This window comes from Lates calcarifer, unplaced genomic scaffold (assembly GCF_001640805.2).
Source record: "Lates calcarifer isolate ASB-BC8 unplaced genomic scaffold, TLL_Latcal_v3 _unitig_2550_quiver_1272, whole genome shotgun sequence".
Classification (NCBI taxonomy): domain Eukaryota; kingdom Metazoa; phylum Chordata; class Actinopteri; family Centropomidae; genus Lates; species Lates calcarifer.
Window position 1 is genome coordinate 122 of NW_026116294.1, and position 20,614 is coordinate 20,735.

The 20,614-nt window shown below is 42.3% G+C and overlaps 2 protein-coding genes across 17 annotated transcripts in view; one reads left to right on the top strand and one right to left on the bottom strand.

Annotated features, from left to right (window-relative positions):
• Positions 1-348: 348 nt before the first annotated feature.
• The window catches only part of LOC108892946 (NLR family CARD domain-containing protein 3), a 29,488-nt gene continuing 9,222 nt past the window's right edge, over positions 349-20,614 (bottom strand). For 10 of the 16 annotated variants that reach the window (XM_051068160.1, XM_051068168.1, XM_051068166.1 and 7 more), the window contains 7 exons: positions 19,478-19,651; positions 18,865-19,017; positions 17,229-17,387; positions 11,626-11,711; positions 9,610-11,413; positions 8,505-8,678; positions 349-580 (listed from right to left, as the gene is read on the bottom strand). In XM_051068160.1, the coding sequence (XP_050924117.1) occupies positions 364-580; positions 8,505-8,678; positions 9,610-11,413; positions 11,626-11,711; positions 17,229-17,387; positions 18,865-19,017; positions 19,478-19,651 (2,767 nt within the window). In that variant the 3' untranslated portion in view covers positions 349-363. The remainder of the gene's footprint in view (positions 581-8,504; positions 8,679-9,609; positions 11,414-11,625; positions 11,712-17,228; positions 17,388-18,864; positions 19,018-19,477; positions 19,652-20,614) is intronic. The other 6 variants (XM_051068158.1, XM_051068165.1, XM_051068162.1 and 3 more) reach the window with 6 other exon arrangements.
• LOC127140223 (putative nuclease HARBI1) lies at positions 695-20,423 on the top strand. Its single transcript, XM_051068170.1, is given in 4 exon segments — positions 695-2,631; positions 2,633-2,817; positions 2,820-4,176; positions 19,870-20,423. Coding segments are annotated over 3 exon segments (1,023 nt in total). The 5' UTR covers positions 695-2,182; the 3' UTR covers positions 3,209-4,176; positions 19,870-20,423.

A 20,614-nucleotide genomic window follows, 5' to 3' on the forward strand; every position in this document is an offset into this window, starting at 1 on the left:
CTCCTTCACACATTTAACAAGTAAATTCAACTGGATGAAAAAATACAATAATTTTCACACTTGTGTTAAAGATCAAAACACACACACACAATTTGATCAAACAGACATTCATCCTGACAGTGTATTTAGAAAACATTAGTCCTCTGACTGGGAGAAATACCAGTGTGTGAGTTGTGAAGGTTTGATTGAAGTGAACAGACATTATTGATGACAACTGACTGAAATGAACTGAACCTGAAGGAATAATTCTCAGTGTGAGATCAGAACAACTGACAATATGGAACAACCACTATTTAACATGTCATTCATTCTAAATCAATGGATTCAAGTTCTGTGTGAAGATAAATGAGGTTCAGTTGTGGATTAAAGATAGAAGATCTCCAACAGTAACAGACAGTGAACTGACCTCAGAGTCTCCAGTCTACAGTCTGGACTCTGCAGAAAACCACACAGCTTCTTCACTCCTGAATCCTGCAGCTTGTTGTCACTCAGGTTCAGATGTCTCAGATGGGAGGGGTTGGACTTCAGAGCTGAGACCAGAGAAGAACAGCTGATCTCTGACAACCTGCAGTTCCACAACCTGAATAAAGAATAAAAGATGTCAATTAAATCATTGATAATCAGGGCCTGGTTTTTCAAAAAGGTTTAATCCGGATAAAATTGATCCAGATTTGGTAATTATATAGTATTTTTTTTTGCTATCCATGATCACGTAATCCATTTTACACTACTCACAATAAGTTAGGGATATATTGGCCCCAATATGTAAGGCACACTGTACACAGTGAGACCATTACGTGGAAAACACAAAATGAGGTGTGTCTATCACCCCAATACAATTGCCTCCCTATCCCAAAAATCTCTGAAGTGAAAGAAACACTGTATGTATGACATCCACTGAGTCTCTCACAATATCCCTAACTTATTGTGAGTAGTGTACTTTTGAGCCGGTTTTTCAAAGCAACATTGGATTGGATCAATCTGATCCAGATAGAAACTTTTCAGGATCACCAAATCTGGATAACCAGCGCTCAAATAGGATAGGAAATCACAATGTAGAACTATAGATATGTAAAGAGCAACAAGTAGAATAGCCAGTAAAACTATAACACACACACACAAAAAAAACACCCTCTTCCAGCAGTCCGCTCATCTGAGACCTACAACAAATAAATAAAACATTACTCACAAACACTGTACATTAAGGATATTTAGTTTCAAACAAGTTTCAAATATAGATGTATTGAATTCAATAAAAAGGCTTAATGTCAAATACTCAACAATAATTTCAGAGTTCTTCATCTGATGTGGAGAGACCAGCTTGTCTGAGCTTGGCCTTTAGGAGGCGGATCTTAAGTCTGGCCTTGGTTTGCTGTAGTTTGGTGAGAGTCAGTTGTTCCTCTGCCAGACGAATCTGTACTTCTGCCCTTTCAGCCTCTTTTTGCAGAAGTGCCTTGTAATCATCATCTTTGTTTGATGAAGGACGCTTCAAGCCTTTCCTCTGAGATCGTGTGACAACTACTGCTGGCTCTACCAGTGAGGATCCAGCTTCTTCCTCAGTAACAGAGCTGAGATTCAAAATAAATGTGCTCTCTGGATCAGCCTCAGGAGGAACTGGCTGACTCTCCTCCTCAATCCCAGACTCGCCATCCCCTACAACACCTTGAATACCATGCAGAGCTTGCGACTTCTCACCTCCAATGACGTCGAGGACCACATCTGTGTAATCTCCCCTCTTAAAGGGCTTGTTGCCTGTTTGTGGGTTTTTGGCTTCAGCATGGTCCTTTGTTGCCCTGGCCTTAAGATTCTTCCATCGAAACTTTATTTGGTCTGTGGTCCTCCTCTGGCCAGACCCTATGGCATTCACATCTTCTGTGATTAAAATCCAAACATCATTTTTCTTTTTGTTGGTATCTCCACCCTTAGCTATACCTAACACCCTCTAGTAGTGCATTGGTTTCGGCAGCAGTGAAATTACAGCTTCTTGAGTCCATGGTTCCATTGCTTTACTATAGTGAACATTGTTCATCATTTATAGGCCTTGGGTCTGATTGCCTCAATTGAACACAAGCCAAAACTAATTAGTGATAACAGGTGTGTTTGAAAAGACACACAATTACACAGCCATTTAAATCAGCCTTTCTCAGAGAATTCACAGAGAGGGTCACAGAGAGACCGTGAAATGGCAGGTGTTGTCCACCGCCACCACCACTTTGCCAGGAGAGGATACCGTCAAAGGGTGTATGTTGAGTGTACCAAACTGCTGGAGCAATACACCACTGAGGAGCTGTATGCCCAGTTTTGCTTTGGGAAGGTTGATATCGAGTACCTTGTGAACCTTCTCTGGCCAAAACTACAACACAGAACCCAAAGGAGTCACGGTCTGTCTGTGGAAGACCAGATCTTCATTGCTCTCCGATTTTATGCATGTGGCTCTTTCTACCAAGTTATTGGTGACTCTATGGGAGTGGCAAAATCAGCTGTGTGTGATGTGGTGAAAGATGTGTCAATCGCATTGGCCAGCCTGGTCAATTAATTTGTTTCTTTTCCAAAGGACAACCAGATTGCCCAGGCCAAGTGCAGCTTTTTTCTTTTGGGGAATATGCCCAATATTATTGGAGCAATCGACTGCACACGTGCATATACAAGCACCTCGTGAGAATGAATGGGAGTTCATAAACAGAAAGGGGAGGCACAGCATCAATGTCCAACTTGCGTGTGATGCTGACCTCATCATCACCAACTGCGTTGTCAAGTGGCCTGGGTCTGTCCATGATGCATGCATCCTGAGGGAGAGCGCTCTATATAGAGACCTCCAAACCAACCGACCAGATGAATAATATTAGGAGACGGTGCCTACCCACTCCTACCATGGCTGATGACCCCTTTTCTGACAGCAAATACACTGACGCAGGCACGCTTCAACGCCACTCATTGCACAGCAAGATGTGTAATTGAGCATTTAAATGGAGTTCTTAAGAGGCGCTTCACATGCCTTAACTACCTGAGAGCGGAACCACAGAGAGCCTGCAACATAACCCTTGCCTGTATTGTCCTGCACAACATCGCTACCAAGCGCAATGTCCCTCTCTATGCTGACAGTGATGCACCTGAGCCCCTTGGAGACCCTGACCAACCTCCTGCATTCTGCCAGAACGAGCAAACAGGACGTGCAACAAGGGACACAATAGTTAGAAACTATTTCTGATTTGGATTTGTTTTGGATTTCCAGTGATGCCATTGCTTTGTTCTGTTTTATCATTGCATGCATTACTAAAAAATAATCTAAAAACAAAACAAAAATATCTTTGATTGTGATGACTACACATTAATTAATGACAGAATTAAATATATTATTTATTGACAGCTGTTTGGGAGATTATTTTATGAGGCCAAACTCTTTCTACTTTGCTGTAGGCCTATACTGAAAGGCTGAATATATTATAACCTACCTAATCACTGTAGCCTGATGGATGAACAAATCAAATTAAAACCTTATGAATAAATAGGACATCTTGTAAGTTATACTGCATGATCCAAATATAGTATTATTTGATACAATTTTAAAGTTTCATTATATTTTGGGCCTGAAATCCACGCTGAATCCACCCTTCTGATGGGATCAGTATAATCCAGATTTTTGGATCAAAGTGATCCCAATCCTACTAAAAAGTTCTAAAAAACCCAAACTAAAGGTTTGATCCGGATCAAAACCAAGACTGGATAATGTGATCTAATCTGATTACGTAATCCATTTTTTCTTTTGAAAAACCCATTTTCGGGATTTGATCCAATCCGTTATCCAAAATCCGAGCAGATTACTTTTGAAAAATCGGGCCCAGGTCTGTCCTAATCAATGATGTCTGTTTGTTCTTTGGTTTTTTACACCACCTTCTTCTTCCTGTGTTTTGTAGCTGAGCAGGTTTGTGTCATTAAACACTGTAAAAAGTCGGGATCTGTCCTGAGAGCCAGGTCCATATTGGATCAAATCATTGATAATCAGATCTGTCCTAATCAATGATCTTTTCTCTAAAATGAGTAGAGTGACTTTGTCCTTCTGTTATTGTGGATCATCATAATGTCAGCCTTCTACAGACATCATCCAAATGTCAGCACAACATTCATACACCTGTTCATGTCAACACAGATTCATAACATGCTGCTGACCTCAGTCAAGTCTCTAACTAGAGGATCAATATCAGATCAGACACGTTGGACTGAAAGTCTGTTTGTTCTTTGGTTTTTTACACCACCTTCTTCTTCCTGTGTTTTGTAGCTGAGCAGGTTTGTGTCATTAAACACTGTAAAAAGTTGGGATGAGTCCTGAGAGCCAGGTCCATTTAGGATCTGGTTCCAAGTTGGTAAAACACCTGGATTCATTAAGACCAAAGCAAAGAAAAAGAAAAGACTGACGACGTAAACAAACGTGACGACTCAGCAACACTGATGTTACCAACAAACATGGCCGACAGGTGAGAAATGTCATATTTACAGGAGGAACAACAAGTCCTTGACATTGATCGACCTTCCAACATGTTTCTATAACTTTCTATCAGAGTCAGTGTTTGTCTGGTAACTGCTTCATAAATCACAGTTTAAATTACCAACTGCACTGTTTCTTCTACTATTGTTTCTGGGAGGCGTTATGTCTCCACAATGTGACCCCACCCCCCAAGAAAACAAAGGAAATGTTTGTTAACCAATAAAATATTTGATTGAGATTATTTCTCTAATGTATCTGCACTCTGTCTAAACTACGTTTGCTGACATTTACTGATGAATTTCTCTCCTCACCTCCTGGTTCACAGTGCCTCTGCTTTGTGTGTGTGTGTGTGTGTGTGTGTGTGTGTGTGTGTCCAGTCTAAGGTTGGTGTCCTTCATCATCATCATCTCTGTGACTTTAGCTTGGTGCAGTTAGGTCTGGGTGATGTGGGAAAAAATCATATCATGATATGTTTCATATCGGTCGATATCGATATGTATCACCATATAAATCTAATCACTGTTGAAACTCTTCACTTCTCAGTGAGATGTGAAGACACCATAAGGTCAGTTTTAGGGCTGCCCACTAAATCTCAGCTATTTGATGCATCAGTCAGAAGACCCTGATTCAATCACAGAGTCAGTGGATGAGCTGTTACAGTTGTTTTAGCTGCCTCACAGTTCACACACAGAGCAACAGAGCCACAGGCTTTACAACCATATCTTCAAATGACCAAATCACCAAACTAACTGTGGAGTTCAATACTTGATGAAAACAGAGCACAGAGCGATGCAGACAGTGAGACTCGCTCCAACTCTCTCTGCTCTGGTGTCAGGTGAGTCCTACCTGCTGAGAGCTGTATGCTAGTTGTATATAGATCCACGCATCCTGATAACCCTCAGTAGCAATGATTTTATGAACTTTTTTTAATGATAAAATCTTTACCATTAGAGGTAAAATTAATCACATCCTGCCTTCAATCAGTACAGATTTATGCCATAACACAGGATCCATAGAGTCAGCTGCAAAACCTAACCTTGACTCCTTTTCTCCCATCGACCTAGCCCAGCTCACATCAATTATCTCAGCATCTAAACCTTCAACCTGTCTCTTAGACCCCATCCCAACTAGGCTGCTTAAGGAAGCTCTGCCCTTAATTTGCAGTGCTGTATTAGATATGTTAAATCTGTCCTTGTTAACAGGTTATGTTCCGCAGTCGTATAAAACAGCTATAATCAAACCTCTTCTAAAAAAGCCCACTCTAGATCCAGATGTATTAACCAACTACAGACCTATATCTAACCTCCCCTTTCTTTCTAAGATCCTGGAGAAAGCAGTTGCAAAACAGTTGTGCGACTTTCTACAGGACAATAGTTTATTTGAGGTTTTTCAGTCAGGATTTAGGTTGTATCACAGCACAGAGACGGCACTTGTAAAAGTTACGAACGACCTCCTGATAGCATCAGACAACGGACTTGTTTCTGTACTTGTCTTGTTAGATCTCAGTGCTGCTTTTGATACAATTGACCATCACATCCTTGTACAGAGACTGGAGCACTTCATTGGCATTAAAGGAACGGCACTAAACTGGTTTAAGTCCTATCTATCTGATAGGCTTCAGTTTGTACATGTTAACAACTACTCCTCCATACACACAAAAGTTAGACATGGAGTTCCACAAGGGTCAGTGCTTGGACCAGTCCTCTTCACTCTGTAGATGCTTCCCTTGGGCAATATTATCAGGAAACACTCCATAAATTTCCATTGTTATGCAGATGATACACAGCTTTATCTGTCAATGGAACCTGATGAAACCAATCATCTAGCCAAACTCCAAGCTTGTCTTAGGGACATTAAAATCTGGATGACAAGCAACTTCTTACTACTAAACTCAGATAAAACTGAAATCATTATAATTGGTCCTGAACACATCAGAAACAAACTTTCTAATGATGTAGTTCCATTAGACAGCATTGCCCTGGCTCCCAGCTCCACTGTAAAGAATCTGGGAGTCACCTTTGATCAGGATATGTCCTTTAACTCACACATAAAACAAACTTCTAGGACTGCCTTTTTTCATCTGCGTAACATCTCCAAAATTAGACATTTTCTGTCTCAAAAAGATGCAGAAAAACTAGTCCATGCATTTGTTACTTCTAGGCTGGACTACTGTAATTCATTATTATCAGGCTGCCCCAACAAGTCTCTAAAGACTCTGCAGCTGATTCAAAATGCTGCAGCACGACTACTGACAGGAACTAGGAAAAGAGATCACATTTCTCCTGTGTTAGCCTCTCTACATTGGCTCCCAGTCAAATCCAGAGTAGAATTCAAAATCCTCCTCCTCACATACAAAGCCCTTAATGGTCAGGCTCCATCTTACCTTAAAGATCTCATAGTCCCCTACAATCCCACCAGGACTCTGCGCTCCCAGAATGCTGGTTTACTGGTGGTTCCCAGAGTTTCCAAGAGTAGAATGGGAGGCAGAGCCTTCAGTTATCAGGCTCCTCTACTGTGGAACCTTCTCCCAGTTTCGGTCCAGGAGGCAGAAACACCCTCTGTACCTTTAAGAGTCGGCTTAAAACTTTCCTCTTTGATAAAGCTTATAGTTAGGGTTGGCTCAGGCTTGAACCATCCCTTAGTTATGCTGCTATAGGCCTAGACTGCCGGGAGGTCTCCCATGATGCACTGAGCTCCTTTCTCTCTCTCTCTCTCTCCCCCTCTCTCCCTCCCTCTCTCCACTCAATATGGATTCATATCCCATGTTACATGTTACTAACTCAGTATCTCCCCTTTCCTGTAGTATTGTGCTCTTCCGTCTCTCTCTCCTCTTCTGTCTCTTTCTGCAGGTATTTCTGCCTCTGGAGCTGTAGAGTCTGATCTGTGATGACAAGCCTCCTGCTGCTCCTACAACTCCACTCAACACCTGCTGCTAGAATTAGAAATGACTTACACTGCTATTAGTTGTATTGCTGTGTTAGCAGCTAATACTTTAATTATCACTACTATCACTACTACTGCTGTATTACTGGCCTCACCTTACATCTGATATGGAACCTGTGTTATGCTATGTTCTTCTTTTGCTATTCTCTCCCCCCCCCCCCCCCCCCTCTCTCTCCTTCTTAACCCAACCGGTCGAGGCAGATGGCCGCCCACCCTGAGTCCGGTTCTGCTCGAGGTTTCTGCCTCTTAAAGGAAGTTTTTCCTTGCCACTGTCGCCTAGTGCTGCTCATGGTGGATCTGTTGGGTCTCTCTCTGTAAATACCTATTTTAAAGAGTCTAGACCTGCTCTATATGAAAAGTGCCTTGAGATGACTGTTGTTGTGATATGGCGCTATATAAATAAAATTGAATTGAATTGAATTGAATAGTTGTGAGAACACACAGAGCTAAAGAGGAAACTACCGATGATATGATGAGTTCAAATCGGCTGAGATAACTGAGCTAATGACTGCTGCACACAGCTGCAGTATCCACAACATTAGCACCTGTGTTACTCCTGCACTCTGTGCATCAACCTAACCTGATGTGTCTCTAACTCTGTTCCAGCCATGACTGGTTTGGCACAGCACTATTCTCACTATCATTGGCTTTTCATATTGTCTGTCAGAACATAGGTGGAATGAGTTCTGTTGATGCTGTATCACATGTCTTATATGTATCGAGGAAAAGTTATATTGTGATAATGTTCACTATCGTTTTATCACCCAGCCCTTGGTGCAGTATTTGTTTGATGAAGACAGATGCAGCTTTTGTCAGGTTCAAATGAGCAGATCTGATTTTCATCAACTTTCTTATTTCAACAAACTTGTACCTTCTCTACTGCTCTAAATCACAAACACTGTGACTGGTCTCACCTTCTTCTTTTTCTACTAATTACAACAGAGAGTCTTTTCTCTTCACCAGCTCATTTTTAAATCCTCACACAGAAATCACTAAAATGTACCAACCAATGAAAAACTCAAACTTTCAAGATTTGAACTGAATATAGAGAAAAAACAGCTCCAGTCAGTGAACTGACCTCAGAGTCTCCAGTCTACAGTTTGGACTCTCCAGTCCAGAGGACAGTATCTTCATTCCTGAATCCTTCAGGTTGTTTTCACTCAGGTCCAGTTCTGTCAGATGGGAGGGGTTGGACTTCAGAGCTGAGGCCACGACTTCACAGTGAATCTCTGAGAGTCGACAGTTAACAAGTCTGTGATTAGAGAAAATATAAAATCAGAATAAAATCAGTTTGAAATGAAAACACACTCAGTGTATATGACAACACAACATGATCAACATCTGCTCTTCACATCTGTGGTTCAGCTCATCTCATCTTATTGTGTTTGACATGAAACAATAACTCTCATCACTCTCTCAGACCTGCAGGCTTTTAATGGGAATCTTTGTTTTGCAGATGAAGGGAGGGAAAATGACGTCACCTTTATGTTTCCATCATGTGATTTGATCCCAGAGTCAGAATGAAGCCATCTTGTTTAGAAAAACATGTAGATTGTCCACTGTTTTTAAACTGACTCCAGAACATTTCTGATGAGTTCAGCTCAGAGAACAATTCAATAGAATCTCTGTTTGCTGCATGGTTTTCACATCATGTCATCAGAAGAACAGGACATTGACCTTTGGTGTGTATAAGAAGACTGAATTCTCCTCTACAGCAACAAGAGAGAAAACACCTGAGAGTTTCTGTCTCATTTAACATCATATATGGAAAGACTTTCAACTATTACCATTAAACTTCAACAACTTCACTGTTTCAAATGAAAAGTTGAAGAAGCAATAAAGCTCATCTTCACTCTTGGTCTGGTGTGACCAGTAGTTGATGGAGGCTAATGTTAATGTCAGCAAACTTTAAATAGATAATGTTGGTAAATGACATTACTGAGTCACTTCACTCATTTGATGACTTTTCTCTACTTGTTCCATCATGTTTTAGCATTAACCATTAGCCCAGAAGTGTTTGTTGTTACCACAGTGACTGCTGTTTGACCTTTTGGATAGAAAATGTCATCACTTCATCATCTTATCCTGTTAGACATTAGACTATAATTTAATACTGTGTAGATCTGAACAACTAAACTACTAATCTACTGACTGATAATTGTAATGATCATGTCTGGACTCACCGAGCCTTTCTGCAGTTCCTCACAGCTGGGATCAGTCTCTGTCGTCCCTCCTTTGATGTGTTGAACCCGTTCACGTCCAACTCATCCAGAACCTCCTCTGACATCTGCAGCTTGTAGGCCAGAGCTGAGCACTGGATCATAGGGACTCTTATGCCAAATCTGTTATTTGACCTCAGGAGCTTTTGGATCTCCTGATGGACTGAGTGGTCGTTCATCTCCATCAGACAGTGGAAGATGTTGATGCTTCTGTCAGGAGAGGTGTTGGACATGTTCATCTTCTTCAGGTTGTTGATGGTTCTCTGGATGATTTCTGGACTGTTCTCTGTCTGACCCAGCAGGCCTCCTAAGAGTCTCTGGTTGGACTCCAGAGAGAGGCCATGAAGGAAGCGAACAAACAGGTCCAGGTGGCCATTTTTATTTTCAAGGGATTTCCACAGGGCTCCTTTCAGGAAGTCATCCAGAGACAGTTTATGGTTTGTGTTGTACCAGTCGTTTCCCAGGAAGTCCTCCAGTACCTGTGTCTTCCTGTTGGTGAAACAGTGGAACATGTAGACTGCAGCCAGAAACTCCTGAACGCTCAGATGAACAAAGCAGTAGACTGTTTTCTGGAAGATCACACTCTCTCTTTTGAAGATCTCTGTACAAACTCCTGAGTACACCGAGGCCTCTGTCACATCAAGACCACACTGCTCCAGGTCTTCTTGGTAGAACATGATGTTTCCTTTCTCCAGTTGTTCAAACGCCAGCCTCCCCAGCTTCAGAAGAACTTCCCTGTCAGCCTCCGTCAGCTCCTGTGGACTCGTCTCATGTCCCTCATGGTACTTGTTCTTCTTCCTCTTTGTCTGAACCAGCAGGAAGTGTGAGTACAGGTCAGTCAGGGTCTTGGGCAGCTCTCCTCTCTGCTCTGTAGTCAACATGTGCTCCAGAACTGTAGCAGTGATCCAGCAGAAGACTGGGATTTGACACATGATGTGGAGGCTCCTGGAGGTCTTGATGTGTGAGATGGTTCTGTTGGACAGCTCTTCATCACTGGATCTCCTCCTGAAGTACTCCTCCTTCTGTGGGTCAGTGAAGCCTCGTACTTCTGTTACCCTGTCAACACATGAAGGAGGGATCTGATTGGCCGCTGCAGGTCTGGAAGTTATCCAGACCAGAGCCGAGGGAAGCAGATTCCCCTGGATGAGGTTTGTCAGCAGCTCGTTGACTGATGACTTCTGTGTGACGTCAGACACAACCTTCCTGTTGTTGAAATCCAGTGAAAGTCTGCTTTCATCCAGGCCGTCAAAGATGAACAGAACTTTACAGACAGCCAGCTTCTCTGCTGTGACCTTCTGTAATGTTGGATGGAAAACATGGAGCAGCGTGAGAAGACTGTACTGCTCATCTCTGATCAGGTTCAGCTCCCTGAACGAAAGCAGAACCAGCAGACTGACATCTTGGTTTTCCAAGCCCTCTGCCCAGTCCAGAGTGAACTTCTGCACTGAGAAGGTTTTTCCAACACCAGCGACGCCGTTGGTCAGAACCAGTCTGATGTGTCTCTGTTGGTCAGGTAAGGCTTTAAAGATGTCCTGGCACCTGATTGGAGTGTCATGGAGGGTCTTCTTCTTGGAAGCTGTCTCCAGCTGCCTCACCTCATGTTGGGTATTAACCTCTTCACTCTGTCCCTCTGTGATGTAGAGCTCAGTGTAGATCCTGTTGAGGAGGGTTCTACTTCCTGTTCCATCAGTTCCTTCAGTCACACGTTCACATCTCCTCCTCAGACTGATCTTATGTTCATCTAAAACCTCCTGCAGACCACTATCTGCTGAAAGACAACAAACACTGTCAGACTAAAGAAAGACAATCTGATTCTTTTCATCAGCTCCAGAAAAACAAGCAGAGAAAAGCTTTTTCATGTTGTGCTCTTTAGAATCATCTTAAATGTCAGAGCTGTGTGATAGAACAAATGACTCTGTAGAAAACAACAAGTCCTGTTTTCACAAATGAAGACATCAGCAGACACATGTTCAGTCTTACTTTGTACAGTGCTGGTCTGACTGGCTGTCTGCAGTCCAGGTCCTGGTCTGGATCTTTCCACAGAAACACCACTCCTCCTCTTCTCTCTGTGAAGACATCAACACATTCATTATAACACGTTACATCAGTGACGCTACCTGTGACGCTACCTGTACCGTACGCCGTGATTCTGTGAGACCGACACTTACTCGCTGCTCCGCTTTCTCTCTTCACTTTCTGTCCTATAGTCTCCTGTTACACATTATCTGCTGCTGCTTTGTACTAATCTATCTTACTTTTGATCGCTACCTGTGTATTGATATTTGATTGATACTTCCTCTGACTCTAGCCTGTTTGTTGTTAGTTTAATTTAGCTTAGCCGTTTGTAGCCTCATTAGCCTATTTTAAATTGTAGCCTCACCTTCTTACTCCTACAGCTAACCTAGCTTAAAGTAACTACTACTATGGCTTGTGTAAGCTGTTCTGTTCTTGAAGACAGGGTGTCTCTGCTAGAGAGACGTGTCCGTCAACTAGAGCAGCTCCTTTCTCCTAGCATTACCTCCAGATAGCGTTAGCCACGGGCTCGACAGCGAGCCTGTTAGGGCTAGCTTAGCCTCGTCGGCAGTGAGTGCGGAGTTCGTCCCTGTCAGCCGGCGGAAAGGGGCACGTAAGAGCAAGCAACCGGTTGTGTGGCCTGGTCTGCAGTCGCCCCTCCCGACTGCAAACCGGTTTTCGACTCTTGCTAGCCCCGTTGGTAGTCCTGTGCGCCCGCGTGTCTCCCCCGCTCCCGCTGACAGGGCTAAACAACGCACTCTAGTCATAGGGGACTCCATCACTCGCAATGTCAGATTAGCTTCGCCAGCCAATGTTTCCTGCCTACCTGGGGCCAGAGCTTCCGACACTGAGGATAATCTGCTGGCATCATGCAGGGAGAAACAGGGGGCTCAGGTACACTGCACACCTAGTTATAGCAACATTGTCATTCATGTCGGCACCAATAACATTAGAATGAAGCAGTCTGAGGTCACCAAAGCTAGTTTAGCTAGGACGTTTGAGTTTGCTAGAAAGATCGTCTCTGGTCCTTTACCCATGCGGGGTAATGATGAGGTGTACAGCAGATTAACGTCTCTGAACCGCTGGCTGGCTCGTCACTGTAGTGAGCAGGGATATAGTTTTGTGGATAACTGGCCTTCTTTCTGGGGCCGTCCTGACCTGCTGAAGGCAGATGGTCTGCATCCTACTGGAGCAGGCGCTGCTATTTTATCTAGGAATATAGACAGGTGTTTACGTCGGGTTTGACAGTAAGACACTAGTGATCGGCAGGTCGCAGGTGAGTAGAGAATCTGCTAGGTCTTTAGGTGGTGCGGTTTTGGAGTCCACTAGCTTAGATGATGAATCTAACCAGGAACATTTGCAGACTTTAGATGCTCAGACTGATAGCCTGATCTACTGCATTGAGACTGTCTCCATTCCCCACCATACTATTCACAAGTTTCCTAAGTTTCTAAACCACCATGTACAAAACACCACTCCTGCCACTGGTGACAGAGCTAGGTCCCATAAAGTACTGAATAAAAGGCCACTTAAATTTCCTAACAGAAACACTAGATGCCTCATTCCTATTAATACTTCATCTATAGGTACCTTGCCACACCAGGCTGCTACCAGCAGCTCCAGGCTCAATATGATCCTCAAATTTGGCTTCATAAATATTAGATCACTTTCTACCAAGGCATTATTGATAAATGACTTGATTCTTGAACATAATCTGGATATGGTTGGTCTATGTGAAACATGGCTTAAACCAGATATGTTCCTGCCTTTAAATGAAACTTCCCCACCTGAGTATGCCAACGCACATGTTGCTCGGGCTACGAAAAAAGGTGGGGGCGTCGCTTTAATTTATAAGTCTTTCTTTGGTCTAACCTCAGCTCTTAATGTCACTTTTAACTCCTTCGAGGCTGTAGTATTGAAACCTTCTCCAATAGCTTCTGGTCTCCATCACCAGGAGAATAGACTCCAACCACTCCACCTTGTGGTACTTTACAGGCCACCTGGCCCCTACTCACAGTTTTTAGATGAATTTGGAAATTTTTTATCATGTCTGGTCACATATAGTGATGATATCCTTATTATGGATGACTTTAACATTCACCTAAATAAGGCCTCTGATCCTTTAAATATAGCTTTTTTGGCACTTATTGATACTTTCGGGTTCACACAGTCTGTACATGAACCCACTCACTGTGGTGGTAACACTCTAGACCTGATTCTTTCCCGTGGGATTGAGGTGTCTAATCTGACCATCTCTCCTGTCACATCTGTTATCTCCGATCATTTTCTTATCAAATTTGATGCAACTCTAGTCTGTCCCCCTAAAATTGTCTCTAATATATCTTCCACCAGACACATAGGTCCCGCAACTTTAACTGTTCTTAGTGAGCAATTACCAGAGGTCCTGGCCCCTTTTATGACAGCAATTGGTTCTGTTGATAAGTGTACCAGGGATTTAAATACGACCCTGTCTAGTCTCCTTGATTCAGTTGCACCTCTCACCACTAAAATTAAACAGCCAAAGAGGTCCACTCCCTGGTTCACAGACGACACACGTGCTCTGAAGCAGGCCTGTCGGAAATTAGAGCGCAAATGGCGCAAATCCAAATCAGAAGCTCTGTATCTCCAGTGGCACCAGGGTGTTCTGGAATATAAGCGTGCACTGTCTACTGCCAGAGCAGCATATTTTTCAAATTTAATCAATAGCAATAAACATAATCCTAGATTTCTTTTTGACACTGTAGCTAACACTGAAAAGCAGCAGGCTCCTAGCTGCTCGCCCTTTACTGCCTGTGAGTTTCAGAATTTTTTCTGCAGTAAAATTGATGAGATTAGATTAAAAATCAGTTCAGTTTCTCCAGCATCTGCTGCAGAACCGGCTGTGCATCACACTGAGTCTCAGAGAGTTTCTGCTCTGATGAATTTTGACATTATATGTCTTGATTCATTATCTAAGATAGTACTAGCTTCTAAACCCACCACTTGCCTTTTTGACCCTTTACCAGGTAAACTTTCCAAAGATCTCTGGCCAGTCTTGGGCCCTGCAGTGCTGAATATTGGCACTGTTCCTTCTAGCTTTAAATCAGCTGTGGTTAAACCTTTACTTAAGAAACCACACCTTGATCCTGGGTCTTTAGGTAACTATCGGCCTGTTTCAAATCTCCCATTCTTCTCTAAAATACTAGAAAAAGTGGTGTATCAGCAGCTTTCAGCTCATTTAGCTGATAATAATCTATTTGAACCGTATCAGTCTGCTTTTAGGGCCTTTCACTCTACTGAAACAGCACTTGCTAAAGTAGTAAATGATCTGCTACTCTCTTTAGATTCAGGTTCCACCTCTCTGCTCATATTACTTGATCTTAGTGCAGCCTTTGATACTGTAGACCACCGTATACTCATGGACCGACTGGAAAATAGATTTGGAATCTCTGGCGTGGCCCTCAGCTGGTTAAAATCTTACTTATCTGACAGAACTCAGTGTGTCTCTTGTAATAACACTGTATCATCCTTTTCTGATGTGAAATATGGAGTACCCCAGGGTTCTGTTCTTGGCCCCCTGCTTTTCTCTCTTTATATTTCTCCTCTTGGCCAAATTATTTGGAGTCATGGAATTAATTTTCACTGTTATGCTGATGATACCCAGCTATATGTGCCTATAAAGGCTGATAATGCCTCTGAAATTAGGGAACTAGAGATCTGCTTGTCTTCTGTTAAAAGCTGGATGTCTCAAAACTTCCTGCTTCTCAATTCAGACAAAACGGAAATGCTGGTTATTGGCCTAGCACGATATAGACACCAGTTCGATCATGTGACTATATCCCTTGACAGCTGTGTTATCTCTCAAAATACAACAGCCAAAAATCTGGGTGTCACACTTGATCGCACTCTTTCCTTTGATCAGCATATTAAAGACATTACAAAGACCGCCTTTTTTCACCTACGCAATATAGCTAGGATTCGGTATTTTCTCTCCATGGCAGATGCTGAAATTCTAGTCCATGCCTTTGTTTCCTCTAGACTGGATTATTGTAATGTTTTGCTTTCAGGACTACAGCGTGCTAGCACTAAAAGTCTGCAAATGGTCCAGAATGCTGCAGCTAGAATGCTGACCAGATCGAGAAGGTTTGACCATATTACCCCGGTTTTAGCCTCCCTTCACTGGCTCCCTGTTCATGTTAGATCAGACTTTAAAGTTCTCTTAATGACTTATAAAATTCTAAATGGGTTAGCCCCCTTATACCTGTCTGATCTTCTTAACCCTTATATTCCATCCCGTGCTCTGTGTTCTCAGAGTGCAGGGCTGCTGTCTGTCCCTAGAGTCAAAAAGAAGTCAGCAGGCTGCAGGGCCTTCTCCTATCGGGCCCCCTTCCTCTGGAACAACCTCCCTATTGATATTAGACAGGCTGACTCACTTGAGGCCTTTAAATCCAAACTAAAAACTCATCTTTTTGCCTTAACTTTTAACTAGCACATTATTCTGGTTCCTATTTCAGGATACCATTTTTCCCTCGGCGGGTTGGGTCAGTCTCAATGCATCAGTTAAGCTTAGTATTTATTAAATGTTGTCCATGATGTCCTGCTGATGAGATTACTATTAACTGTCTTAATATCACTGCATCACTTTAACTGTGTGTTCTTCCCTCAAGCACATTACTGCCCAGGCTGTGCTTCTCTCTCTCTCTCTGCTACTGTCTCTCACTGCAGTAGTATTAGTAATAATAATAATAATAATAATAGTAATAATAGTAATAATTATTATTACAGCTAAAGGAATAATAATGACAAACAATGCTACATTAATAGCACTAACACTATCAATAACACTAGTAAATGTTTAATTATTGTCGCATCATGGGTTGAGCTGGATCATGGGAGCAGCAGGAGACTCTCCAGCTCTGGAGGCAGAACCCTATTTACACTTTGACTTAGTCTGTGTATCTGCAATGTTGTCTTTCTCCTACCCCACTCCCCCACCCCCCTCTCTTTCTGTCTAAACCCAACCGGTCGAGGCAGATGGTCGCCCACCCTGAGTCCGGTTCTGCTCGAGGTTTCTGCCTCTTAAAGGAAGTTTTTCCTTGCCACAGTCGCCTAGTGCTGCTCATGGTGGATCTGTTGGGTCTCTCTCTGTAAATCTTATAAGATAAAGAGTACGGTCTAGACCTGCTCTATATGTACAGCGTCTCGAGATAACTTCTGTTGTGAATTGGCGCTATATAAATAAAATTTGATTTAAATTGATTTGATTTGGAGGACAAACCCACAGTTCACAGGTTGAATTCAGCTCTATGATCTTTACATTATTTCTGTGGATAAATTTACATTATTTCCTCCCATTTGTTGCACATTTGAACAGGAAACATAAAATGCTGCTTTTCTTCAGTGTTTCCTGCAAAAACCTCTGAGCAGTCTTTTACTGAATAAACACAAAGTCAATGTGACTGTGACTTTAGAAAAAAGGACCACAAATCCTGAGTAAATATCCACCCAGAGCTGCTATTACTGCTAATGCTGAAATACATTTCAACACTGAATCATCTTCAGGTTAGTTCACAGTAGAAACTGTCTCTTACTTTCTGTCTGAGGGTCCAGGTCCAATACTGAAGTCTATAATTCTTCCTATGGACCAGTCACTCTTCAGAGACAGACAGATGGATCCTGGAGACTCTGCTCTGTCCTCCTCTTCATCCAAATCATTCATCTTCTCTGGTCTGAGAGGTAAACCTGTAACACTGGAGACACACACACAGTTTAATAAACCCAGTCAGTTTGAATTATACTCATGTAAGATAAATGAAAGCTGTGAGCAGCGTTCAACAGGCCCTCGCACTCTGCACCCGTTGGGGGACTGGCGCCTCAGGTTCATTGCGATTCGTACAATTGCTTAACTGTTGGACACAGAGCGGATGAGTTAAAAATCACACACTGTGCCCCTCAGTCAGATATTTGTATCATGCATGAAGGCAGCCACCTGCACAGACAGAACCTCAGAGCAGCTTCTTCCTCTGTCCTTTAGCCCTCAGACTTGACAAGTATGTTCTTGGTGAATAACTGTAATAAATGTCTCTGACCTAATGTGAAATGGATCTTTGTCAACCTACAAGTCACACGACATCGTTCTGAAATCTCACGACTATCGGACACAGAACAAATGAGTTAAATATCTCTTACTGTGTCCATCAGTCGCTTATTTCTTATCATTCATGAAGGCAGCCCTGTGCACAGACAGACCCTTAGAGGGGCTTAATCCTCTTCAGGGCTTCAGACTAACTTTTCCTCTTGTAGCACCGGTGCTCCTTACTGAAAACTTTAGGAGCACCAGCCCAACAGTTAGGAGCATATTTAGATCGACATTCATTGCAACATATTCATATTTTTTCCATGTTAACTATATTACTGATAAATGCTTTAGTAACAAATAAACAAGGTACAGAAATAAAAATGTGTTGTATCTTAAAAGTTTTATTAAAATCTACATGAAGGATTTAATGTGGGAGAAAATAAAGTAATCCACCTTTAGAGAGTGATCGCACTGTCCGCCATAAAAAATAATAATTACAAAACATCACTGGTTGAACAAGGCTTATAATGAAGTGATTTGAACAGTGATTTGCTCATCTGCCTAAAGTCAGGTCGAAGCCACTGACCAGCCGTAGGGATGGGTATCATTAGGATTTTATCTTGATCCATCCAGAACCCTATCAGTCCGGCTCAGACTGTTACTGGGTTTTAATTTACCGTCTTGAAAAAGAATAAATTCTGAACAGGTGGTTTGACAAAGAAAAGGTAAAGAAACCACAGACTGCAGCTGCACAGCTCATTCTCCCTGCTGTTCTAGACGTGGTGTCAGTTATGAAGCTAAAACTGAAAGACAACACAGGCTCATTGCAGCCACTGATGCAGTGATAAGACTCACACACTGACTTCTTCATCTTTCTTGCCAAATGCATTTGGATAATCCCCACCCTCCCCAAACTGGGGAACCACTGTGTTAACGTATTGGAGTGAGTGTTGGCTGACAGTTCTCTGTCTCTCTGTCTTTCTGTTCAATCCTGAAGCCTGTCACCATTCTCCTCTCACAGCTTCACTGAGGAAAGCAGCCACTGAGAAGGTCCCAGCTTTACAGGAAACACTGGATCTCTGCTCTGATACTAACTGTGTTTAGGACAATACTGATGGAAGCAGCATGGACTGACTCCAACTACTGACCTCACAGTCTCCAGTCTGTAGTCTGGCTCCTTCAGTCCTGAATCCTGCAGGTAGTTGTCGCTCAGGTCCAGTTCTCTCAGATGGGAGGGGTTGGACTTCAGAGCTGAGACCAGAGAAGAACAGCTGATCTCTGACAAACTGCAGCCCCTCAACCTGAATAAAGAATAAAAGATGTAGATCAAATCATTGATAATCAGATCTGTCCTAATCAATGGTCTTTGTATAATAATAATAATAATAATAATAATAATAATAATAATAATAATAACACCTTACAATATAAGATTGTCAGTTAATGGAGTGAAACATGTCAAACCAACAGTGAGCTCCTTTAAACTTTTCCTCCTTCACACATTTAAAATTATTATTAAAAAATATTAAAATTAGTAAATTCAACTCAATTTTCTCACTTGTGTTAAAGATGAAAACACACATTTTTAGCCACTGAAATAATTCTCAGTGTGAGATCAGAACAACTGACAATATGGAACAACCACTATTTAACATGTCATTCATTCTAAATGAATGGATTCAAGTTCTGTGTGAAGATAAATGAGGTTCAGTTGTGGATTAAAGATAGAAGATCTCCAACAGTAACAGACAGTGAACTGACCTCAGAGTCTCCAGTCTACAGTCTGGACTCTGCAGAAAACCACACAGCTCCTTCACTCCTGAATCCTTCAGGTTGTTTCCTCTCAGGTCCAGATGTCTCAGATGGGAGGGGTTGGACTTCAGAGCTGAGGCCAGAGAAGAACAGCTGATCTCTGACAACCTGCAGTTCATCAACCTGAATAAAGAATAAAAGATGCAGATCAAATCATTGATAATCAGATCTGTCCTAATCAATGATCTTTTCTCTAAAATGAGTAGAGTGACTTTGTCCTTCTGTTATTGTGGATCATCATAATGTCAGCCTTCTACAGACATCATCCAAATGTCAGCTCAACATTCATACACCTGTTCATGTCAACACAGATTCATAACATGCTGCTGACCTCAGTCAAGTCTCTAACTAGAGGATCAATATCAGATCAGACACGTTGGACTGAAAGTCTGTTTGTTCTTTGGTTTTTTACACCACCTTCTTCTTCCTGTGTTTTGTAGCTGAGCAGGTTTGTGTCATTAAACACTGTAAAAAGTTGGGATGAGTCCTGAGAGCCAGGTCCATTTAGGATCTGGTTCCAAGTTGGTAAAACACCTGGATTCATTAAGACCAAAGCAAAGAAAAAGAAAAGACTGACGACATAAACAAACGTGACGACTCAGCAACACTGATGTTACCAACAAACATGGCCGACAGGTGAAAAATGTCATATTTACAGGAGGAACAACAAGTCCTTTAAACATTGATCGACCTTCCAACATATTTGTATAACTTTCTATCAGAGTCAGTGTTTGTCTGCTAACTGCTTCATAAATCACTGTTTAAATGACCAACTGCACTGTTTCCTCTACTATTGTTTTTGGCTAGAAGGAGAACACACACAGCTAAAGCAGAAACTACCGGTGATATGATGAGTTTGTAGCAGGAAAAGCATCATCTGCCCCTAGGTGAATCGACTGACCTTATTTACTTCATTTACAGCATTCCGGGCCACCATATAAAGGGACAGGCGCTCTTCCTGGCCCCCTCTTGCTCGTTGGTCTCGAGACCGCTTCCTTCCAGGTTACCTCGCTCTGGTCTCCCCTGGCAGGTACTGTAGCAGTGGCTGCCTCGGTCATGTTGTAGAGCATGGCACCTCTCACCATT